Source organism: Pyxicephalus adspersus, chromosome 2 (genome assembly GCF_032062135.1).
Source record: "Pyxicephalus adspersus chromosome 2, UCB_Pads_2.0, whole genome shotgun sequence".
In the NCBI taxonomy this organism is placed as follows: Eukaryota; Metazoa; Chordata; class Amphibia; order Anura; family Pyxicephalidae; genus Pyxicephalus; species Pyxicephalus adspersus.
This window is the reverse complement of record NC_092859.1, coordinates 153,776,682-153,801,145: the sequence shown is the minus strand read 5'-3', so window position 1 is coordinate 153,801,145 and position 24,464 is coordinate 153,776,682. Positions and strand designations below refer to the sequence as shown.

At 40.4% G+C, this 24,464-nt stretch overlaps 1 protein-coding gene across 2 annotated transcripts in view; it reads right to left on the bottom strand.

Moving 5' to 3' along the window:
* Positions 1 to 2,147: 2,147 nt before the first annotated feature.
* The window catches only part of ADD2 (adducin 2), a 65,316-nt gene continuing 42,999 nt past the window's right edge, over positions 2,148 to 24,464 (bottom strand). For both annotated transcript variants that reach the window (XM_072402796.1, XM_072402795.1), the window contains exons 10-15: positions 22,724 to 22,972; positions 22,459 to 22,578; positions 21,324 to 21,413; positions 19,337 to 19,502; positions 17,191 to 17,316; positions 2,148 to 9,973 (exon numbers count right to left, since the gene is read on the bottom strand). In XM_072402796.1, the coding sequence (XP_072258897.1) occupies positions 9,696 to 9,973; positions 17,191 to 17,316; positions 19,337 to 19,502; positions 21,324 to 21,413; positions 22,459 to 22,578; positions 22,724 to 22,972 (1,029 nt within the window). In that variant the 3' untranslated portion in view covers positions 2,148 to 9,695. The remainder of the gene's footprint in view (positions 9,974 to 17,190; positions 17,317 to 19,336; positions 19,503 to 21,323; positions 21,414 to 22,458; positions 22,579 to 22,723; positions 22,973 to 24,464) is intronic.

The window sequence follows — 24,464 nt, the reverse complement described above, 5'->3', positions numbered from 1 at the left end:
CCCATCACCCCAATCTCTTCTAATATTATTAAACGGGATTTATAAAGCGCCAACATTATACAGAGTGCTGTACAATAAATAGGGATTGCAAATGACAGACGAAGCCTCCCCTCACCTGGGTCACAAGGACCATATGAGTTCCTGCAAGGGCCTCTGATGGCTGGAAACTGTCTAGGGCAGGGGTGTCAAACTCTGGCCCGGGGGACAAATCTGGCCCCCAAGGTCCTTTTTTTTGGCCCCCAAAGGAATCCTAAATATGAACTTCAGCTGGCCCGCTGCTGCATTAAAATAGCGCGGCTACTACACTTCCTGGCATCACTCGCGTCTATAGACCAGCGGGCTCTCTGCCTATGCGTGACCCTGCATTGGTCTGTTTTATAGACAAGAATAATGCCTGGAATTTTAGTAGTGGCGCTATTTCAATAAAGAGGGAGTTTCAGCGGCAGGCCACTCATATCATTTAGCTCTGGCATTTCCAGCACTCCCCTTCAGCTGTACTTTTCCTTGCTACTCCAAGGCATGGACTTCAATGGTTGGATTTTCATAGAAGAATATTGTTATTATTATTGTTAGCCTGTGCAAAAAGGTTACCATTGAAATTTAACCCAGAAGGCTACAAATAGAGAAAGAGGCATAAGATTTTTTCTTAAATAAAATTTAAAAAAATGCCTTTCTATATTATAAGCTTGTTCCAGATTGAATGTGAAGCAAAACCTCTTTGTTTCCATATGAAAAGGTTTTATATCTAATGAGAAGGAAAAATTTCCTCAGTTTTTTTAATAAATTTTAAGGTTGGCCCACGACTTTGTCTAAGTTTTTTATTTTGGCCCTCTGTGTATTTGAGCTTGACACCCTTGGTCTAGGGGCCCTCATGCAGCTGCACCATGATATACCGATATCTGCCCCTGTATGTAATATATATATATTGCAATATTACAATGTCTGTTGTTCTACCGCATATCTAGTGTTATTTATCCAAATAGCTAATACACCCCAGAAATCATACTTGGAGGGGCTTAGAGTCCTATGTCTGGCAAACTTTGTGATATCAACCACCATTTCTATCCATCTTTCAGATATTTACATCCATTTTTTTACCGGTCATCTGGCTGCATTCTGCATGGCATAAAATGCATCAAAATCCAACTGTAGGAGTGAGACCCCCTAGTAAGTGTACAGGCCCAAATCTCAAGCTCTGGGAGCTGCCCATGGAGTTTCCAAAAGGGCAGAAGAAAGCACTGGGCACTGTAACTCATCAGCACAACCAATATAATGGTTGGAGTGTAGTGGGGGCTCTAGTACAGATGAGTTTGTACATTTTCTGCTTTTGTAACTTTTCAGCCAATGTAGTCAGATTTATCAATAAGGAGACAGTCTCAGCAGCTTTCTCTATAATTGGGCACCCTCAGAATATCTGTTGCCCTTCTTGCAGGTGACACTGTGTTGGTTTGCTGTGATGGCCAATGCAATTTACATTGTCTGGGTGTCGAATACTAGAAAGCAATAGGAATGGCAATGGGAAGAGATTGCTGTGGCTGCCTACATGGAGTGGTCACTTGTCTTTTTAGGATGCAGGAGCTCATCATAATGGGACCATGTGCCTGAAGCAGTGTTTCCTGTAAATACCATTGGCAAGGGATGTACCGTTAAAGAAACATGTTAAAAAAATAGAAAAAAAAACAAGATTGGTTAAAAGGGGGGTGGTGAAATTTAAACTTTTGCCCTTTAGCTTGTTTTAAAAATACACTAAGTGCAGAATGCTGGGGATGTGCCGAGTATCCCGGCATCCATTGGGGCTGTTGCAAAACAATGAACTCCCGCATGCATGCACAGAAATGACGTCATCCCAGCCTGGACAATCAAGATGGCTACAGATCCAACATCTTGAAGAAAAGCGGATGACATGAAGACAGGCAGGTAAAAATTAGGAATCAAACAGATTTTTTTAATTTAAGGGCGATTTTTTAATTTTAACATTTAGCTTTAGGTATGTACGTACCGATCAGTCACCCGTGCCCCCAAAACAGCTCTGACCCATCAAGACCCCGACCTTTGAGGGTGTTGTGTGGTATCTGGAACCAAGATGATGGCCGCTGATCATTTTATTGTTTTATCGTTTTAAAAAATACACAAAAGACACGCCATGGTATTGTGAATTCAGTTTATTTGCAGGTACAGCAGTAAAGAGAGGCTCCAGTGGATGAACAAAGCGAGAGAAGCCCGTGCAGTAGAAGTTATATATACATGGTCTTCAGACATCACAAGATCTGCTAATGTTATCTGTGGAACTTTATATACATAAATGATACAATAAAGAACACACCAATGTTACGATTGTCAGACATCACACTTCCCTGGTGGAGTACAAGACACAATATAATGCGAGTGAGACTCATTCACACAAAGGTTGCGCGTATGGCGTTGTAGGCGCTAGGACTCGCAGCTCAGCCGCTGGAAGTGAAAGACGGGGAGTAATTTGTATCGGGTTCTCTGGTGTAAGGCAAATCTAGATCAGGGATTACTATAAACCCCCCCGAGATTGAAGATGCAGTGCACATGTCAATGTTAAATTGTATTTGTATTTATAGACAAAATACAACCAAAACTCTGAAGAATGTGAAAATGATGCAGGAAAAAAAAATACCTGGGGGAGAATGGTCTGCTGAAAGAAGTCCACCCCTGCTTGGTCTGCTTTGTCACCAATATAGAACATGCAAGGGGTCATAGTTGGGCAGTGGAGGTTCCATCACTCGTCTCATGGACTGTAGAAGGTAACATTGGGCATGTTTGGGAATCACCTACATGTGAGATCTGCACAATGAGATCAACCTCATACTGGCGTTTGTTGGAGCCATTGGGCCATTCATCAAGATGCAATATCACTCAATGTGAGCCTATTGGCTAAATTAAAGTCACCACTTGAAATGTCTGAGCCACCAAATGCCACTCCAGTAATTGCCCGATGAAGCTTCTTCAGATACCGACACATTATGCACACTTAGATTCCCCCTCTCCTTTCACTCCCTGGGCACATACTGGTTCCCCTCTCTCGTTACCCCCTTTGCACTCAAAGCTTTCCCCCTTCTGTCACCAACCTGTGCTTTTGCTGGTTATCTTCCTTTTTGCTACCCCTGAGTGCTCACTTGTTCCCTTCTCTCTTAATACCCCCTGTGCACTAACTGGTTCCCTTCCCTTCTGCTACCCCCTGTGCACTCACTGATTTCCCTCTCTCCTGTTACCCCCTGTATGCTCACTGGTTCCCCTCTCTTCTATTACCCCCTGTGCACTCAGTGGTTCCCCTCTCTCCTGTTACCCCCTGTGCACTCAACGTTTTCCCTCTCTCATTTCACCCCCTGTGCACTCACTGGTTCCCCCTCACTCTCTTGTTATCTCCTGTGCACTCACTGGTTCTCTTCTGCTACCCCTGTGCACTCGGGTACTCACCTTAACATAACTGAACTCATGTTACCGAACCATAGACCCCTACAACGGCACTGACGGATGTATGCAGATAAGTCACCTGGTGACTGGTCCCTGTGCATGCAACTTGCATTGCATTCCGTATTGCAGTGTGTACTACTGGGAAAAAAGTGCTCTGCTTTCCCTACACATTCTATATGAAGTCATTGAGGAGTAACGTCAGCTCCAAGGAGCTACATTTTCACGATGGTTTGATGCCGGCCACTGGTCGACATTTCTAGTTGGGCGTTAGATTTGATATGAACATCAAAATTTATTAGAAAATCGGACATTCCTGATTAATATTTGATTGAACATTGATTGGAATTCCCAATGTTTGCCTGATCATTGCTGCTCAACCCCCGTTCTGACTACCAATAATATTGGAGGAGCTCTTCTGGCCATTGGTGGTCAGAAAAGGGAATAGAGGGGCATCGATCAGAACCGGCCCAGAGGTAACCAGGATCAATATTGGGGAGGTATTGATCCCTTTCCCTTACCTGATCATGCACGTATCGCCCAGTGCATGGCCAGCCATAGTGCACCGAATGGTCAGCTCTACAGTGTGCAGGCAATGGACGCCCCCCAATTGTCCTCAATTCCCAAACCAAAGAACCTCATTCGGTGATTTCTCTGCAGGAAATCCAATCTTACACAATATTTCTACCTTATTATGAACTTGGCAGTCATTTCCAGCATTTTCTATTGATTACTCAGTATATACCAGAAAGAATTCAGCACCAGACCAAACGCGTCACATGCATGTATCTATAAACTGATTATAATGAGAGCTAGAAATTGAAGCCAGTACAAGAGTTCAGTGGGATCCTAGTACAGTTCCTGCATAAAGGATCCTATTTGGTCCCAAATTCCAAGCTGAAGAGATATAAAGTTAGTAAACAGAAACTTGATTATTCATATGCCATAGATTAAAGTTTCAGGCGTCATAATAAGAATTGATAAAGAGCAACAAGTACATATTCATATCTGAGTAATAGATTTTTTTAAAATGTACTTTTACTTTGAAAAAGTTTGTATTATGCAGTCAATCTGCTGGTTGTTTTTAATATTTATGACTGAACACTAGAGGGCAGCAGAGTAGTTGCAATGTCAGCTCCCTGCCTATAGTAAAACTAAATGCCCCATGTGTCTGTGCATTGGGTATCATGAATGGGGGTAGTCACACTTGTAGTCTCAGCTCTTTATAGGACAATGGGGTGGCTACAAGACATTCTTAAGGGAGCATGAATTGTAGCCACAGGGTGACTAGTGATGTAAAGGGGTTTTGTTCAAACACATTTGTTTATATTTTTGTTTTCAATGTCAAAAGAATGCTTAAGGGTCATGGACTGCATAAATAAAGGGAGCAATCTTCAGTTAAAATAATTTTCTGGTGATGTGATTGATCACCTGTTTTATAATTGCACCAATAGGTTTGAATATTATGTCTCCCTCTGCAGGCCACTTTATATCTGCCACCTCTCTGATCATACAATTCAAAATACCTTAGCCAACTTTTTTTTATTGCAAGCAAATTGAGTATTGAAATCATGTTTTTCTCAACTGGTGGGCTTGTTTAGACTACATGCACATACATGCATTTTAGCATGCACTGTATATATTTTCAGATGCATTTTACAAATGACCCCATTTGATTAGCATATCATTATATTAGAATATAGCAGGCAGGATTTCTTACCAATATATTCTTTTTGTCCTTTCTTGTGCATCAGCAATACTTGCCTTAATGAAACACATTATAATGCATAACACAAAGGGCTCTATTTATAAAACAGGGAATCTGACATTCCCTGGTGGGAATCAATTACTGCCATTGAAACACACGGGCCTGGAAGAGTCCCAGGAGGGAATGTTTGATTGCCCATTTTATAAAAAAAAGTCAAAAGAATGTTTAAGCTCATTCATGAATGCCATGCACAAGAAGAGCCGACTCTCTGAGTCTTCCTAGTCCTATTCGGCTTGCTCCTACTTTCTGCTCATTTAAAAGAGAACTCAAAACCCGACGCTTACCTACCCGTCTTTTTCTGTCTCTTAAACCGTCACTACTCACCCACCATTCCATATCCCCCTCCTATTGTGTGATACTTTCCCACCTCTTAGATTGAAAGCTCTTTGGGGCAGGGTCCTCTCCTCCTGTGTCACTGTCTGTAACCATCTGTCATTTGCAACCCTATTTAATGAACAGCGCTTCTTATTATGTTGGTGCTATATAAATACAGTTTAATATTAATAAATAGGGCCTTCAATTTTTTTACATTTGCCTGGAGTTCTGTCCTCCTAAAAGTGAAGAAGTGTGAAACAAATTGAACCTACGACTTATGTGCTTAAGTAGGAAGTGAGGGAAAATGAGATGAACTAGCAGGCGCTGTAAATATTTAGTCGAATGCAGGAGAAATTGTGAGACCGGGAACTTTGTGCTTCCATGACTGGTTGGTTGAAATTAACTCGGGCCTATATGACAGCATTTTAGGCCCAGTCTCAGTTCACTTCACCCTGCATTTTATTAGGTCAGGCCCAGGCTCACCTTACCCAAGTCAGGCCCAGGCTCACTTTACCCTACCTCCTACCACAGGAGGCCCAGGCTCACCTCACTGTATATTTGAGGAAGTCGGGGCCAGGCCCACTTCTCCTACAGCCTCATCCTTCACTGGTCCCAGGCTTAATTCGCTTTACCTCTAGCTGGACCAGGCCTGGGCTCACTTTACCCTACACCTGAGCAAGTAGGCCCCGGCTCACTTCACCTCCCCTCACCTAAGCCAGGCCCAGGCCCACTTTGCTTTACCCCACAGAAATTACTCACAGTGGCAGACATACCCCACAGAGGCCTTTGTGCAAAACTTACCTAATGCCCTATGTGGGCCACTTGTGGATAAGAATGGAACAGGGCCCTCATACAGCAGCACACTTTGCACCTCCTTATGTCTGGCCCTGACCTCACCTACATTGCAGTAAGTCAGGTCCAGGCTTACTTTACTTAAACCTCACGCAGTGGCGGACATACGCAAAGGTGGGCCCCTGTGCAGAACTGACAATGGGTCCTGTGTGGGCCGCTTGTGGGTAAGAAGGGTACAGTGCAGCAGCTTTTTTTTTGCACCTCCCTATGTCTTCCCCTGACCTCACCAGTACGTCAGGCCCAGGCTCACTTCACCTCAGCTCACCCTCATTCCAGTAAGTTAGGCCTAGACTTACTTTACCCTTCCTTTCACCAAGTGAGGCTCAGGTCTCCCCTTGCTGTAAACATGATCCCAGGCTCGCTTTTCCTAACCTCACCCTTCACACCAGTAAGTCAGGATCAGGTCCACCATTCTATATTTCAGTAAGGCTGGTCAGGCTAGGCCCACTTTGCCCATTAGGCCACTTTATTCTACAGTCAGCTTCACCTTACCAGGGGGTGACATAGGGATGTGCAATGTGAGCTTTTGTATGAGGGTTCTAGACTGTCCTCAGCCAACAGGTGCCTCCAAGTCAGTTTTAGGGGTAACAAGTCAGTTCTACACAGTGGCCCACTGTTGGCTACATCACCATTTCACTTCACTTTATTTCAACCTTCCACAGGAATCCTTGTAATATTTCATCATTTTCATCCATGTGATGGTTCATCATTCTGATCACCTATCCCGGCAAATCCTTAAAAAAACCCAACTGCATCACGGCCCACGAACACCCCAGGAATATATCCCCAAAATACGAGAGCTGGGAGCTTGCATGCTTCTTTCGCCTCTACTGCAATCAGCATTCTTCAGATTGACATTTTTTTTGCATTACATTTTATTTTTACAACCACCATGTTTGTAATAATTGATATTTTGGCCATCACCATACTAATGCATTGTTTCTTATTTATAAGGTTTATTTAAGAAGAGCTGAGGACCAATTATAACGTGCAGAGTGATACCCTTTATGAAGATTTCAGTGTCCTGGAGTTAGGTAAGTGATAGATAAAATCTGATTGGTCGCCATGAGATAGATATAGTGCACAGAGGCTTCAGCTTGTAAATATTAGTCTGCAGAGCAAAATTCACAAAATACTCCATCCAAAGCCAATTCATTTTGGATAGAGCGGAGAAGACATAGAATAAATGTCATGCTTTAAATGCAGGAAACATGACACTTACATGTCACCTATCCAACATCGGTCACCTGGACAGGAAGTGAGGGAAAATCTCCCATAAAGATAACATGGCCCTAAATGCCTAACTAAGGTTCAAAAAACTTCCTCCTAACTAGACAAAGTTTTCAAGTTTCACCTACCTTCTATCAACTGCAGCCCATGCTATGCTTTTCAGCATTCAACACTCCAGGTAATGTTGCATTTCTGCGTCCCCTGCCATGTTTTCTAAATCAAACTTGTACAGGCTGCTTTATAAGTATTGGAGAATAAAACCATGGTGCATGGTAGTGAACAAAGGCCATGACCTCTGAAAGCCTGGCAAAGGCTGCAGAATTAAAATCTAGGGGAGGTAGGTACCTGGGTGGCACAGTGGCTCAGCGGTTAGTGCTTTTGCCTTTGCAGCAGTCCAAGACATTGCTCACAAGGAGTTTGTACGTTCTCCCTGGGTTGCATTGTGTTTCTTCCCAATTCCCCAAAAAAGTATTGGTAGGCTAATTGGCTTTTCCCCAAAATTGTACTGAATCTGTGGTAACGACTGTGCCAGGGTCAATAGGCAAGGCTATGGGTTGTTTAAAGAGTAATATATTACCACTTTATAAATATAGGATAATAATAGGTAAGTTTACATTGTCTTGCTTTGAAGGTAATGTTTTTGCTAAATGTTTAGTGAAATGTCAGTGTCATGTTGGTATTTGTATTTAATATTGTTAGGTGAGTGCTAAAGGTACTTTCTGGCCCATTCACATTATTCATGTTGTAGTTACACACATACACTAACGTTTGCTGTATTGCTTTGCATTCATTTTGAATGGCACCACAATTCACTAAGCCAAAACCTTCTCTTGTGTCTTTTTCAGCACATTATGGTGCATTGGCAGCCCATTTATTTTAAATGGGCTATTTTCACATAATGTCTGTCAATGCACCGCAAAAGTGTAAATGGCCCCTAAGGCTACGTACATTTGTGCAAAAATTGTTGTTGGAAAGGATCTTTCACAATCTTTTCCAAAGACAAACGACTGCACGTTGGATGAATGAGGGCTGTACATACAGCACCAATCTGCTCTATAAAGAGGGAAGGGGGGAGAACGACGGAGCGGCATCCCACTGTGCTCTCCCCCTTCACTTTCATTACGCCAGATTCCTATCTGATGTCAGCCCTGAGCCAATTATCGAACGAGAATCATCTGACGTTGGTACGTAGCCTAAGAGTTTCCAACAAATTTGCAGAAGGATTAGTTAATGCTCGCTGTACACATTGCATATTTCAGAATAACATTCACAAGCTGAAGCCTAATTGAACAACAAGGCCTAACTGTATGTTGCTTTTTGCACTTTTACGTATCATGCTATACTGACATCATAACAGAACTACTTCTTTTCTATTAGTGATTAACCAGATTGGGTACTACACAGGTTTAATTATATTGAGATCCATCCCATCACATCCAGCCCATAAGTGCTATAACAAAAAAAGAATTACTGACAACCCCATGTGAAAATTTATCCTAGAAAATGCATTGAAAATAACATTCAAATAGGAAAAGAAGATTGATAAAGCGTGTAATAGAGACCAGACGATTCACTGTTAACAGAGGGTCTTATTCTCATTTCTGCAGCACGGGAAGCTTTAACTCCTCCCATGCATATGATGTCATATTAATGGCGGGCATTCATCAACCATTACGCAACCCTTATCACGGTCACATGACTAAAGTAAACACATTTCACTCTTAAATACTCTTTAAAAAAAAAAAAAATAATAATAATAATAAAACCTTGAAACAAACCACAAAAACTCAAAATGCTGTGGTAGATGTTGAAAAGAAGCCTACTATGGTGTAAGACAGTTATAAAAATGTTATTGTTTTTTCTTTGTGAGCTAAGCAGGGAGGCCCCAAATGTCAGTGCAGTTACTGAGCTGTACCGGAGCAGGCTGTTCCCATCTCGTAGATAGAAAAATCCACTTTAGGAATAAGTAGCGCCCCCCTCCCACCCCATTCAGACCTCCAGCGTGAGTACAGATCAGTCCCATCACTGCCATTGCTCAGGAAGTGAAGCAGATTGGATTATACCCCATTATCAGTCTTCAAGCAAAGAGAAATCAAGACTCGGCCTTCTCCTTTTCCTTCTTTTTTCCTTTCTTTAGAAATGAGGGGGTACGGAACTTCTTCTTCTTTTTGGAGGGGGATTTAGTCGGGGATCCCTCCGGAGAGGCATTGGGTACCGTCTCAGTTTTCCCTTTGGGGGTTTCTGTAACTTTCGGAACAGTTTCCTCCTGAGTAGGCTGGTCCTCTTCTTTTCCATTTAGCACCACAGCTGGTTGGACCTTTTCTTCTGTAGTTTCTGCAGATAACGGTGCATCTTCCTTCTTCTCTTTTTCTAGAAACAAACAAAAAATATGGAGCAGTGAAAATATAGCAAATACTATGTCAACTCTGCCATTATAATTTGAGCATTTTACTTCTTTTTATTGATTTTCCTTTATAATTTGAGAGTTTTAATTCTCTAACCTGCAATATAATGTTTAGAAATATGGGTCAGGGGTGTAACTACCCCTGTGGGCTGTAATGTATACCCTCTTCCCATTCAAGACTCCAGTCCCCACTCTTTGAAATTCCCTTTTTCCATTAGGATTGTTTCTTCCTTTACTAAACCTCTCCAAACCCTCCTCTCTCCTAACCATCACTAACTACCAGGAGTGTAGTCGTGAATAAAGAAAAAGGGGGCATGGTAATAGTGAATGCTTTACATGTCGAGTGAGCATGTGCATCCTTGTTATGGAAAACGCCTCATTCCCCGAAAAAAGTGAGGGCACGGCATGCCTACGTGAGTCTGCTCCCCTATAACACCCCTGCTAGCTACCTACTGTTCCATTCCCCCACCTATTTTCCCCTAGGTCTTGGACCAGTGTTTCTCAACCTGGGTTCCTCCAGCAGTTGACAGGGATTTCATACGCAGTTTGTGCCTCTGAGGTCAGTATAAGTGACCCCAAAGATCTTTTTGGCTATCTGTAAGGGTGACATTCTTCCCAATGGCCAGCAATATAAGAGGAATTCTTCCCACTGACCACCACACTAATATACAGTCAGCTGTGGATATAAGAATTATAGAAGGGGATCACTAAAACCTGAAAGGTATTTTATGGGTTCCCCCTTGTTAACAGGTTGAGAAAGTCTGTCTTAGATTGTATGCCCCTATATATGGGGTCCTCTTCTCTTCCTGTGCCATAGTTTATACTTGTTATATGTGCAAGTTTGGCATCTGCAGTGCTGAACTGTGTGTTGCTGTTTTATAAATACAAGAAAATTAGAATATTAATGTAAACTAGATCAGCAGTCGCCAACCGGTGGTCCGCGAGAAAATTTTGGTGGCCCAGCGGGGTCACGAGAAGGACCCCGCTGGGGGCACCCTGGCCAGAGCCACGGACCATGTCCCCCATACAAGTCCCAGGCTTGGGGAAGTGGGTTGGTTGTCTCTGGACACGACCCGCCTTCTCTCCCATCGCAGGCTCAGGCCAGCAATAGGAGTTGGTTCTGGTATCATGACATCACTCTGGGGGAATTTTCTTCCCCTTTGAGTGACACACGGTTCCCCACGCATGTGTGGTCCAGAGTCCATGAAATTAGTGGTTTGTGATGTCCAAAAGCTTGGCGAACACTGAACTAGATCCTTATGACTTCTATATATAATTGGGGGAGAATGCTAGAATAATGATGAGCAAAATTGAGCAATTTGTAATTGCCCAAATGTTTTAATATATATAGGTTATCTTACTAACCTTTTTTAGCATAGGGGAACCCTTGAAATAACTTTTAGGTATTTAGTTAACCCCTTCTATAATTACTATATCCACAGCTCACAGTACATTAGTGTGATGGGCAGTAGGAAGAATTTCTCTTACATTGCTGGCCATTGGGAAGAATTTCATCCTTACAGATAGCCAAAAAGATCATTGGGGTCAACTAAACTGACCTGAGAGTCACATATTGCTAATTAATCATGGAACCCCTAGCAACCTCTGGAGGAACTCTGGTTGAAAAACATTGTCTAAACTATTTTCTCTTATGAATAAATGTTAGGAACCTTAGGCCAACCCTTCAGTAGTTCATTAGAACTGAAGGAATTTGGGTCTATTTTCTATTATGTTCTCTTTGTCTCTATTTTGGAGTTAAATGTCAAGAATATTTGTTGAGTTAGCACAAGAACTCACCCTAAAACCCTCAATAGGATAAGAACATTCATTTACCATTTATTACCATTGGTATTACATTCCAGGAAACCTACACTAAGCTCTTTCTATTATAATCAAATTTTTTCGATTTACTCCTCTCACTAGGCGAGTAAATAGAAAAAAATCATTCATATATCCTTGAATGATGAGAAAGTTTGTGGAACCCCTCACTAGGTAAGGAATATTCACCAAATTCTTAATTTAGGGAAGAACATTCACCAAACCATTTAGCTGGCTTATTTTATTATAGGGCTAAATGTAAAGGACATTCATCGAACCTGTTACTAGGCTATCACTATAGAATCAAATAATAATGCAATTCCTGTCTGTGCAATTATATGAAATAGCATCACAAAAGTGAAAGCAGGAATTTTTAGCAATGTCAGATTCTTACATTTTTTCGATGTCTTATACAAAGCTTACTTTTTTTAGTTCCACTTTTTAAAATTTGATTCTAAAATGATTTCGTTTTTTGCACCAAGAGTGCTGAATACTTACAAAGCAAGCAGCCAGAAATACACCAATATAGAGATTCCATGGTAATAAGTGTTATTAGGGCAGGGATATTGATTGGGTTGTTAGTTTACAGTATGTGTGTTAGTCCTTGTAAGGCTTCGTTTACTAAGGCATGCAAAGAGCTATAATGATGTATAAAGTGCAACAGTCTTTGTGCAGCATTTATTATTGCCAAGTGGTCCAAACAGCGAGAATTGATTGCTGATTAAATGCTATGGGCCACTGCACTTTGTATACGGCTCTATGCCTTATTAAGGAAACCTGCAAAGATCAAAGTCATTACAATCAGCTGTATATTTAAAGAGCCAGTAAACATAAAGTTATACTATCGACTTATTCAAAATGTGCTGCAATGATGATTTGCAAAGTATATTCATCAACAGCCACCAATGAGATGAAGTCCTATCTGATTGGTTGCTAAAATGTAATGCTTTATGGATATAATTTCCCTTTTTATAAACCTTTCAAATAGCCGTAATTAGAATATTTATCATTACAAAAGAGCTACTTGTAACTTGCATGTTACAAGGGTCATTGCTGAGTGTAGACTTCAGGTAGCTGCAAATCCTATGACCAGCATGTGGTATCTTCAGTATTGCTGCTCCAATGGTAGCCGTGCCAATAGTGTTGGCATTTAGGGTTGTGCATTGATAAGAATTTGGCAAAACTATGATTTTAATTTCATATACTGCATTACTGTAAGCAAGGTGAAATATTGCAACTTTTTCAAATCTAATTTTTTGTAATATAACGAATTCTGCAAGATTCTGCCAACCTCCTGAAAATTTCAAATAAAGATTGTGGCCAGCATTGCTTAAAAACAATCGATTTATCTGGTCTTGGGACATCACTGCTATCAATTGCCAATATCAAATAATAAATATCAAACTAAATATCAGGTTATTAAGCATACAGCATGTCAGTAATCACTGCATATAACAATTTCAAGATCTTTATCAATACTCAAGTATAAGAATTGTTACAGTAACAGCAAACAAAATAGTGTGATCCTCAAGTTTATCAATATTTTCTTATTTGCCTATTGGTATAACAGCATTTAAATATGCCGATTTTATGGCAGCCTTAACCTTTTTAACATAGGAGAACTCTTGAAGTAACTTTATGGTCTTCAGGGAATCTGACCTTGCTATAATACTAAATCCACAACTCAGTGGTTAGTGGAAAGAATTCCTCTTACATTGCTGGCCATTGGGTAGAATGTCATCCTTACAGACAGCCGACAAGATCAATGGTGTCATCTAAACTGACCTAAGGGGCTCATTGCTCAAGGAACCCTTAGCAAGCTTTGGAACCCTGGTTTAGAAACTCTGTAATAGTATACAGGTAGTTCCCGGGTTACATACGAGAAAGGGACTGTAGGTTTGTTCTTAAGTTGAATTCGTATGTAAGTCAGGACAAGTACATTATTTTAATAAAAGCAATTAGGACAGATGTTTGTCTCAACATATTGTTAGGCAGCATGGTGTCAGTTACTGAATAAAATCCTCACTTTGAGTTAATCACAAACAAAGCATGAAAAAGATTTATGAAGCCTAGACATTCATTAACCTATGGAGCAAACTGTGCTTTATGCAAAAAGAAACAACTGCAGAGTTTGTCTTGGTCATTAAAGAGTTATATGCGGCAGAAAGTGAACATGTCCTAAGATCACCACAACCTCAGCTGTGTTTAGCAAAAGATTTCTTCTGCAAGTCATGCAAACTGCCCCCCCCCGTCAAGCCTCTGTCCTGCACACAGTGAGCAGGGAAGTTCCATTTGTATCTAGGAGGTGTCTGTATGTCGGATATCCTTAACCCAGACTACTTGTTACTGACTGTTACGGCAGGACTATGCCAGCCAGGTAAATAGATTTCTTGCTAGTGACCAAGTCACCCACTGCATGATTGTGCTAAAACAATGATATCCATGGCATTGCATTTACACTGCAAAAAGCAACCATGAGCAATATTCTCTTCATGTAATTAACCAGATCATTTTACTGATGGATAATTTTGGAAAAATATCTAGCAGACAATTTTGGCTGGATGCAGCAGAATGTTGAATGTCATTAATAAAGGACTCTGGGCACCACAATATAAAATTCTGTGAGACTGTTGCCTGATCTTCTTTCTTAAAGCAGAAACAAACTCAGTGGATACTCAACTGTCCCTATCCTGTTGCAGGTGCCATCATTTTCTTCCTTTTTCTGATCTTTGGCCAGGACCACATAACTCCAGCACAGGGATATATTGGGTAATCTAGCCACAGCAGTTTATAGAATTTGGACCGATGGGTCAGTAATCTGGTAGGTAGGAATACTTATTGCAGAATTACACCGCCTATCCCTTTCTGCAATAAAACCCTGCCCAATGCCAAATTTAGTTCCACTTTAAAACAATGGTCCCATAATTCAGATCCTTTTCCAAACCCTGAAAATCTTCTTTTTTGTTTCCCAGATTAGTACAGGCGGAGTTGTACTTCCGGGAAAAAGAGTTGAGAAAAGAAAATATGAAATATGCCGTTTAGACTGAGTGATATCATCTCTATCTGTGCTTCTCTATGCAATGACGGCAAGACTTGTGGGTTGTGTGAAGGGTGCTTTTAATAGCTTTTTTTTTACGTTTCCTCATGAGTTAAAAATTTATTGTTGCATTGATCTGAGTTGACATCACTTCCTTTTGTAATAAGTAATTAGGGTAAAACTTCCCAATATCAATACAGAGGTTCTAACCCTAATACATTAGAGCAGGGGTGTCAAACTCTGGCCCGCGAGGTCATTTTGTTTGGCCCCCTGAGGATTAGGGAAAATGAATGGCATCTGGCCCACCTGCCCGCCAATGTCATATTCAGCGAGTGATGCCCGAACCACCACTCACGGCAACACTTGCGTCCACAGAGTTCTATAGACGCAAATAATTTCGGGAAGTGCACTCTTTTCTGTCTCTTTTGTACATAACTCTTTTTCTTTTCTAACAAGAGTTTTGAAGATATCAGATATGAGCACATAATTTATACACGTGTAACATTTATTTCATTATTTGCTGTCAATTGATTATTAACATTCATGCCATCTTTATTCAAATCTATTCAAGAACTGTAGCTAGGGGTCAATTAGTGCTTACATTGCAATGCCAAGTATTTTCCTGTTCCAGATTGCATGTTAAGCAATACCACTTTGTTTCCGTATAACATTTTTTAAAATTTAATTTGAAGGAATTACTTCTTATTTTTTAAATAATTTTCAAGTTTGGCCCCCCCGACTTGGTTTAAGTTTTTATTTTGGCCCTCTGTGTATTTGAGTTTGACACCCCTGCATTAGAGCAAACACCTATTTCTGGCTGGAATTATTTTACTACTTACTTTTTTCTAATAGCCTCCTGTAACTACATATTTACTTATGTATATTATAAAAAAACTCTTTTATGCAAACGAGTTATTACATTTATGTTTTTTGGCTCTTTAAATGACAGAATATACCATGCATTAGTACCCGGGTCCTGTGTGAAGAAATATATTAAAAACTCTTCGTCCTGGTTCACTCTTTCTTGCTGTGGTACATGACGTCACACATTAATATATGTTGCGTTCAAATAAATGGGCTGGCAATGTACCACAACATCCCGAAAAATGGACATGCACTATTTTTGGCAACACGGTGTGCATTGCAACACAACCTGCAACAAATGTGCATTGAAGCTGTGGTGCCTAAGTGCGTTGGGGTGCTAATCAAATCGAGTGGCGCTGCAATGTGCTAATGTGCGTTACCAGAGCTGGAAAAGTGAACCCAGCCACAATGAGCAGGATATATATTTATATATATATATATATATATATATATATTTATATATATATTACTCATTTACAAGGCAGACCAAATGTGCTGCTATTATAGTGTATGCAAGTGATTTGTGTTACCATTTATGTAGCTTGCAAGCTGTGGATACCATGCAATAAACTTTTTTTTTTTTTTTAGACAAAATTGGTGCTTTACAAGATTTAAACACTGAATCAAATATTAATCAATCAATATTTTGCTGGCTCTAATGAAATATATATATATTTTTGCTTTACAATAAACCAAACGAGAGAAAACCTGTTTAGCATACATGGTAACTACAGAGCTGCAAAGGCATTTGGGAAAGCAGAAGCAAGAGAGAGGTCAACAGCAAGCCAAGCCATCTATACTTACTACAGAGACAGGTATTCAGAGTCTGAGGTGACTCCTGCCATGAGACAGCACATGGAAAGAGAAGGGGAAACATTGTGGCGACAGACACACACAAAGACACAATGACAACGTATGATCACAATGGATATAGATAGAGCCGAGTGGGAAGAGAGGGTAAGGACAGAAGCACTAACAGCAATTATACAACAATAGACACATAACCCTATAATCAGGTCCTCTAATGAGGAAAACGTTATAACAGTTTATTTTAGTATATTAGGAATAGCTGTATTTATAACTGCCAGAAGCTATACAATGCATTTCTATAATAATGTGTCAATTTGAAGTCATTCTCCATTCATTTGCAGCTCTTTCAAGGTTTTTCCTTGACAACTATCTCCATTATGCAGTTGACCAAAGGACACGATTTTAAAGAAATAACTTAAGCATAAGCATAAAAAAAGTATTATTCTGCATTGTGAGATAACCATGAACAGAACATTAAATTGTAATGTAATTATATAAAAAATGATTTTATTCATCCATAAGAAAAACTTAACTTAGTATTTTAAAAAAAAAGTATTTTGTGCATCTATTTCATAATGTGTGTTCTCTGTATCTAGCAAAACCAAATTCAGCCCAACAAAATGATTTCCAGCATTGGAACATGGAAGGACCTACCTTCTGACGACTTGGAAGGAGACACAGTCAGAGAGGTGGTCTTTGTGGGACTTCTTACAGGAGAGGTGGGTGGTGTTACCAATGATGGTTGAGACTCCTCCTCGGTTGCGTCCTTATCTCCGGTATCTGTAGGCACAAAAAAACTTGATTTGTCTCTAATAATGTCATAGTTACATAGTCAGTTAGGTTGAAAAAAGACATAAGTCCATCAAGTGTAACCACTAGGGAAATAAACATATCCCAGAAAAAACCCTATGGGCATAGTTGATCCAGAGGAAGGCTGGTTCAATTTGCTCCAACAGGGGAAAAAAATTCCTTCCTGATCCCGTGAGACAATCGGGTGTTCCCAGGTTCAACAGTGTCTATTGTCTTTACTTTAAAGCCTTAATACCCCGTTATATTCTGGGCTTCTAGAAAGTCATCCAGCTTTTTCTTAAACCAATCTATAGAGCTTGCTAAACTACTTCCTGAGGGTCCTGATTCCACATTTTCACAGACCTTAACAGTGAAGAATCCCTTCCTTATCCAGGGCTGAGCCTGGTACTCCCAGGTAACACGTGGTGCAATTCACAGTTTGTAGTCCCAGAACTGATGCACAGTTCTGCGCCCACCAGCATTACAGCCTGCACCCATGCTCAGACTACGGCACCCATCAGGGTATTGGTCCCACCAACCTATACTTTGGAAGACTTCCTGGGCTCACCCAGCACACCTCACCCCCCGTCCTCAGGCTACCACTCCCCTCTGAAACAAAGGCAGGTGCGTTTTTTCAGGGCCAGGTGCATCAGAGCCGTCTCCAATCTCTGGCCTGGAAAAAGGGTGCCTGGCCCACCCAGTCTTTCCAGGACACTTCGGGCCTGGATCCCAACTAAAAAGCTGCACTCTTACAGAAACACAAATATTGGCAGCCTTATCCATGCCCTTTAATCCCTTTTCCAGGAGAAATTGGGAAAGATGATGCCAAATACCCTTCATATTTGGCACCATATATTTCATCCTGTTACAATAGGATACCTAGTGACAAAACAACCTATTATGTAAGTAAATTTTATGCAGCAGGTTATATAGAGACAGGTAAAAGGAACACATTGCTTAGGCCATTGCAGTTTGGTGGTCCACAGAAAATTTTGGACGTTTTTTGCAATTTAAATATTAATAATAAAACAAAAATAATATCCTAAAAAAATTCTTATATTCTGAGTCAGTATTGTTTCCAACATTAAAACAGTCACCCCACTCTGTGAATACCAATTCTCATCCATATGTTTTATTTTCTTTGTTTATTTCTCTGATGATCTTTTAGGTAAGTATACCCTTAACTTTGTATTTTTTTAACTGTTATATTTAATGGCATCAAATAGTTTGAATTTGATAACTATCATTTCTTGTTTGGTTTTCAAAATAAACCCATAATAAGAAAAAGCAAACAAATATTTTAAATTTATTTAGTAATACCAAAGCTAATGCAACTAATGATAATAGTAACAATAGTAATACTTCACTTAACCGTGAGCTGATGAATGAATCAGAGCCTCCACAGTCCTAGTCAGGCACCATTAGGAAGATCATTATTTCAAAAATGTATTTTCCTTTTTTAAAATTCATATTAAGGGTTTGCGGGATTTTAAATGATGAATTTAGTGGTCTGTGAGGTTTAAAAGGTTGGTGACCACTGGCTTCGACTATCCTTTCTTGACCTTTTTAACCTGGAGAAACCGCTTAAATAACTCTTTAGGGAACCACAGCTATAATTATTATATCCACAGCTCACAGTATATTAATGTGGTGGTCAGTGGGAAGAATCCCTCTTACTTTGCTGGCCATTGGGAAGAATGACAACCTTATAATGCTAATACCCTTAAAATTTGGTGCTGCAGGTGTCTCGTGAACCTTCCTTACCATGATGATCAAGTTTAACAGAAATGGTTGCATGACATGGCTGCCACAAATACATGATGGTACCTACATGTACGACCACTATCATGTCTACAGCAACCCTAAAGATGCTCACACCCCAGTAACATCAAATAGTTATTGGTGAGCTATCAGACAAATCTAAAGAGTAGTTAAATGGTGGGCTTCTACCTTAAGACTATTCTTCTCCCTATACTGGGCAGACGGATCTTGAACTACAGGTCATACCTACCATCAATGGCAAATTTTTTCATCTCTACCTCCTTCTTATACTCCTCCAGCTCCTGGTCTGTCAGCTGGCTGAACGGGTTTGGTGGCTCTGGTTCAGGTGAGACGTCTTCTACAGGCTGATCCTTGAGTTCTTCTTCTGTTTTGGTAGCTATATTATTATCTGCAGACTGCAAGTACAGAGCTGAGTTAAATGGTTTGCAGGACAGTACAGAACTGCCTAAAAATATAAGAAATTCACAAATTGCTTGGTTGCAAATTGCTAATTCACAAAGTGCAAACATTAATAAAACACATTATGATCGATTTTCCAAGTGCAGACACCTGATACGACTGATCATACATACTTGCACTGTTGCTAGTGAATAAATTGGGTGTGATCTGATTTTAAAAGTCACTATGTAAGCAAAGCAAGGCAGCATGTGCTCTTCTGTGTTTAGTTTATTGTAATATTGAGAGCAGAACTAAATGCTAAAATATAAGAAACTGTGACCAGACAGGTCTTTAGTTGCAGAAAGGACAGCCGATGTCCCTTCTGCAATAAAATAACCTTACCTGCCTGATTTCAATTTTTAGATACACTCACCTGTGCCCGTTCTGTCCATTGCATGGCACTTGGCCATTTTTTTCTGCTCCTATTCCTGGTGTCCAAACCTTCTGCAATTTTTATTGGCCAGGCCGGGCCGGGATGACGTAACTCAGCAGATACACTTGGGAGTTTATTCACTCCCAGCAGCCTTGGGGGAGGCTGGGTTACCCATCATGCCCATCATTACATTTTTTCAAAAGCAATCATCAATCAGGCAAGAAAGTATGTGTAATTGCACAAGGACATTGCATCTGCAATAACAATTCTGCCTAATCAAATCAAATTTTCAAAGTGGAACTATAGTAAGAGGCTTCAGCTGCAAAAACAGACCTAATATTTGGTTCCAACCCTAAACAATACAGGAGGCTTCATAAAAAGTTGTGAAGTTAGGTGGACTGGACACAGGACGCTCTAACACTTAAGTCCTTCAAACCTTGTTTTGGCAAAAACAATTAAAAATTGGACTCACAGCAGAAAGTAGCAAAAACAACTTGATTTCAGCAACCAGCAAAACAAAATAACTTTAGCAATGAGACCTATGAAGTTTGGCCATTCCACAGTCCGGCCATCAAAGCGGCAATGCCAGGAGGGCACCCAGTACTCACAAGGTGGCAGTATCAGTCTTTCATCCAGAAACCAAGAGCTGCCTTGTGTTGCTGCTTTCAGACCCACAGCTTCCTCCAAGACTGACCTACCCCCTACTCCTGATTGCCCCATACATACTTGCATAGATCCTGGTATAAACCCCAGATTTTCCCTCCAATCCCAGATTATGGGCACCCTAAGAAACTTCCCAAATAGCAAATGCAGGTCACCAACCAAACTTTCTGCAGTAGGCAATCTGTTTTCAGAAGGACCATGACCTAAAGCAGATATATCTGCAATCCAGGATCCACTCCTGTAGTTCTGCACCACTGCTATACCAGAATTACTACTACATGATCAAGGGCCAAGTGAATGTGACTTTTACAAACATTTACTGCTAGTGAATCAATAATCATGAATATAAACACCTGCAGAAACCAGAGTACCTGGAGGAAACCTACGCAAACACAGGAGAACCTGCAAACTCCATGCAGATAGTGCCCTGGCTGAGATTTGATCCTGGGACCCAGCGCTGCAAAGGGCGGAGTGCTAACCCCTGAGCAACCTAAAGCACCTGCAGAGGAAAGATTCACCTGCAGTCAATATTAGGTAATGTAAGATTATTTGCTTTATAAATATGACCCAAAGTGTTATTAAACCCTTAAGTAATCCAGCCTGTCTTTTTAGGATAATGAGCCATCTGGACTTCAGTATATTCAATTTCCATACATAGGTGGCTACTTTCATGCAAATATATGAATACACCATTTCATTGTATTTTATCCTAACTGACAAATGTAAGAATAAATGTTTGTACCGGACTTCTGCTTTTATCAGTTATCACACTGGCTAATAACTGAGACTGTGGACCAGCAGACTTTACGTCTTGTCGATTTTGCTCTCGGATCTGTAAAAAGAAAAATAATTATCAGTCACTAAAAGTTCAAGGCAGTGATGTATTCCTGGCACCCTATTAGGGTCTTCATTATAAAAAAAGCAAACACAAATTCAGTCCAGGCCTACAAACAATGATATATGAGATATAAAACTAATTTAAAACAGTTCAAAACTTTCTTGAACTTTGAGACTAAGCCTAAAAAGTTCACTTACCACACTTGGTACTCCTTTCCAATACCTCACAATACAAATTATCTGAGCTCCCTTCTATCTTGATTAGTGACAGCCCATGCAGTGTTTCCCAAACCTGTCCTTGTGTCCCATCAACAATTTTGGAGACAAAAACACAAATCAACATGGGACACTAATTACCCTATGATGTTGCCTGAAATATGCACTGTTGCTAGTACTTAAAGAGGAACTAAACTCAAAATCCCCTAAAAACAAAAAAAAAATACACTTACCTTCAATCCCGCAGGGCAGTCCAATATATCCGGAGGTGTCTTCCATCAGGTCCCATGTCGTCCTGGCATCCGTCCCCAAACTGCCGTGCCAGGTGGCGCCATCTTCCCCCTGGTTCTTCTTTCTACGTTACCCGACCCAGGCAAGAAATAGGGTGACGTAGGTTGGTAAAAAAAAACTTGGTGATCCCACTGCGCATGGGTGAGATCGGCAAATTTTTCTTTTTTCACGAAAAACCTCCTTCTGCGCATGCCTGAGATGTTCGGGCATGCGCAGAAGGAACACCGAATAGCCTCCCGGGATGCGTGACTTAGGTATCCCATTCATTCTCGATCGCCTAGAATTAGGGTGCGGTGCTGCACTTTTATGTAAAGTGAAATTTCTGAGTTTAGGTACTCTTTAAGGACAGATTTAAGAACAGTGTCCTATGACATCCCTTCTCACTATTTGTTCTCCAGGGTGTTTGACCAAGACTTCTCCATAAGAGGTGAACAATGAAACCAATGCTATCAATTGTTCTTAAATGGTCACCATTGATGGAATGTAAGTCAGTTTCCTTATATGATCCCCATACACTATTACAAAACATTTACCTTGTTTCTGGTTTCCAAGACTTCACGTGGATCTGTAAAGAGTGGCACAAACTGGTTGGGGTTCTCAATACGGATGGGCATGCCACTACTAGGCTTCACCACTTCATCTGCCTTCATCCACTGCGGATAGAAAATAGATAGTAAGTGACCCTTTCTACATCATTCACTATAATAATTAATTGTTAATATGCACCACATCAATTACTAGGATGAAATAAAGACCACTTATATTGTTAAACCATAACCATGTCTCGTGGCTCCCTACCGTGGTCTTGCTCCTCGGGCTGCTCATGCTGTCGTCGCCCACACTGACTCGTAGGTAAGTGTTGGGAGTGTTCAACCAACGTGTCTTCTCTTTCTGCTGCTTCTGGGCATGTTGACGTAACGTCGAGATAGGAACCCCTTCCTCTTCGAAAATGAAAGCAGTTACAGTGGCTGGGATCTCCACGTCGCTCTTGTGTCTCGTCTTTTCTTGAACAAATGGGTGGCGATAGGAATAACCTGTACGGTAACCCTGTTGGAGAAATTTATATGTATTTGCTAACTCAGTTGTTCCTTAAATAGCACATTATTCATCTTGTTTCCAAAAAACTAGAAAAGTGATGAATATATTAACCACCATTGCTGGCTTTCTCCGATTTCAATACTTTCTTTATTACAGACCTGACACACATATACAGCAAGTGATGAAAGAGTAAGGTCAGAACTCCAAATTTTATATTTGTTTGAAATCAGTAACTTATAAAGTCATTGGATCAGAATCACAAAGAGGCAAATTGTATTTCTAAATGGAGGGGTCTGAAATGGAACCCTATGTGGCCTTTTATAATAAAATGAAAGAGGAAGGAAAATTTCTTCTAGTTTTTGTTTTCTACTTTAAAAAGCCTGATCACCAGATTTATAATGCCATAATTATAATACTGGGAAAAAGGCTACTACAATAGGAAATTGAAGTGACCTTAACGCTAGATGTGACCGTTAATTTGGAAGTAGCAGCACATGGCCCATTGACGTTCATTGCAGCCATGTACCACTACTTCTCCAAACTGGCGATCAGGGTGTTTAAACAAAGATTAGGGTTCCGATCATTTCCTATTAGGGTTCACCACTACCAGGTTTGATTGCCACTTTAAAAATGTAGTGAATGGCAGACAATTGTCAATTAATACCAGTAAAGTAGCATTACCTAAAAAAGTGCTGCATGTGTGACTTACAGTCGGAGGGTAAAAATGTAATGGAATAAAGACATAAGGGGGAAGATAAGGCCGAGAACAGGGGAATTTCATCTGTATGTAGAACCAGATGGAATATGGAGTCTATAGCAATACTTTAATGTAAGTCCCCAGTTGTCACTGAAGACAACTGATAAAAATAATGATAATGGATCCCTTATGGCTACACAATGATGATAGTTCCAGTTTTAACAATGATAGGAGTACCGGTAAAGCAGCCTCAAATTAAGCTGAGTTAGGTTTTTATTTTCCTTTAGTCTGTATTTCATTAAACGCAGACCTATAGCAAAAGCATACCTCCTAATCCTGGCAAATGTATTACTATATCAATTTGAAAGATTCTGCTCTCTGCATCTGTTGTGGTTGGTCCCATGAACCCTATGCCTAGGCACTTAGTCACATGACTACAGCTAAAAGTTTAGGGAGAAACTGGCCAGCTGTGTCAGATCTCAAGTTCCCAGGTTGGATATTGGAGACATATTGTTTGCCAAGGGATGAAGTTACATTACCAGCTGCTAGGTTGTTAGCTTGGATTAGCGTTTTCTCAGGACAGGTATTGTGGGGGTTTAAAGCGGACCTAAACTCAAAACTTTTTATTTTACATTAAAGGGTAGACAACCCTTTTATTTAAAGTAAAAATTGTAATTTTTTTTTTAAGTGCATCACCCTATTTAAAAAAAAAAGGGTGAAGCACTTCTCATTTGGTTATCAAGCCAGAATGGAGCAAGAAGCCTCCCGGTATACCTATCTCATGGATCCCGGGAGTCTCTTGGC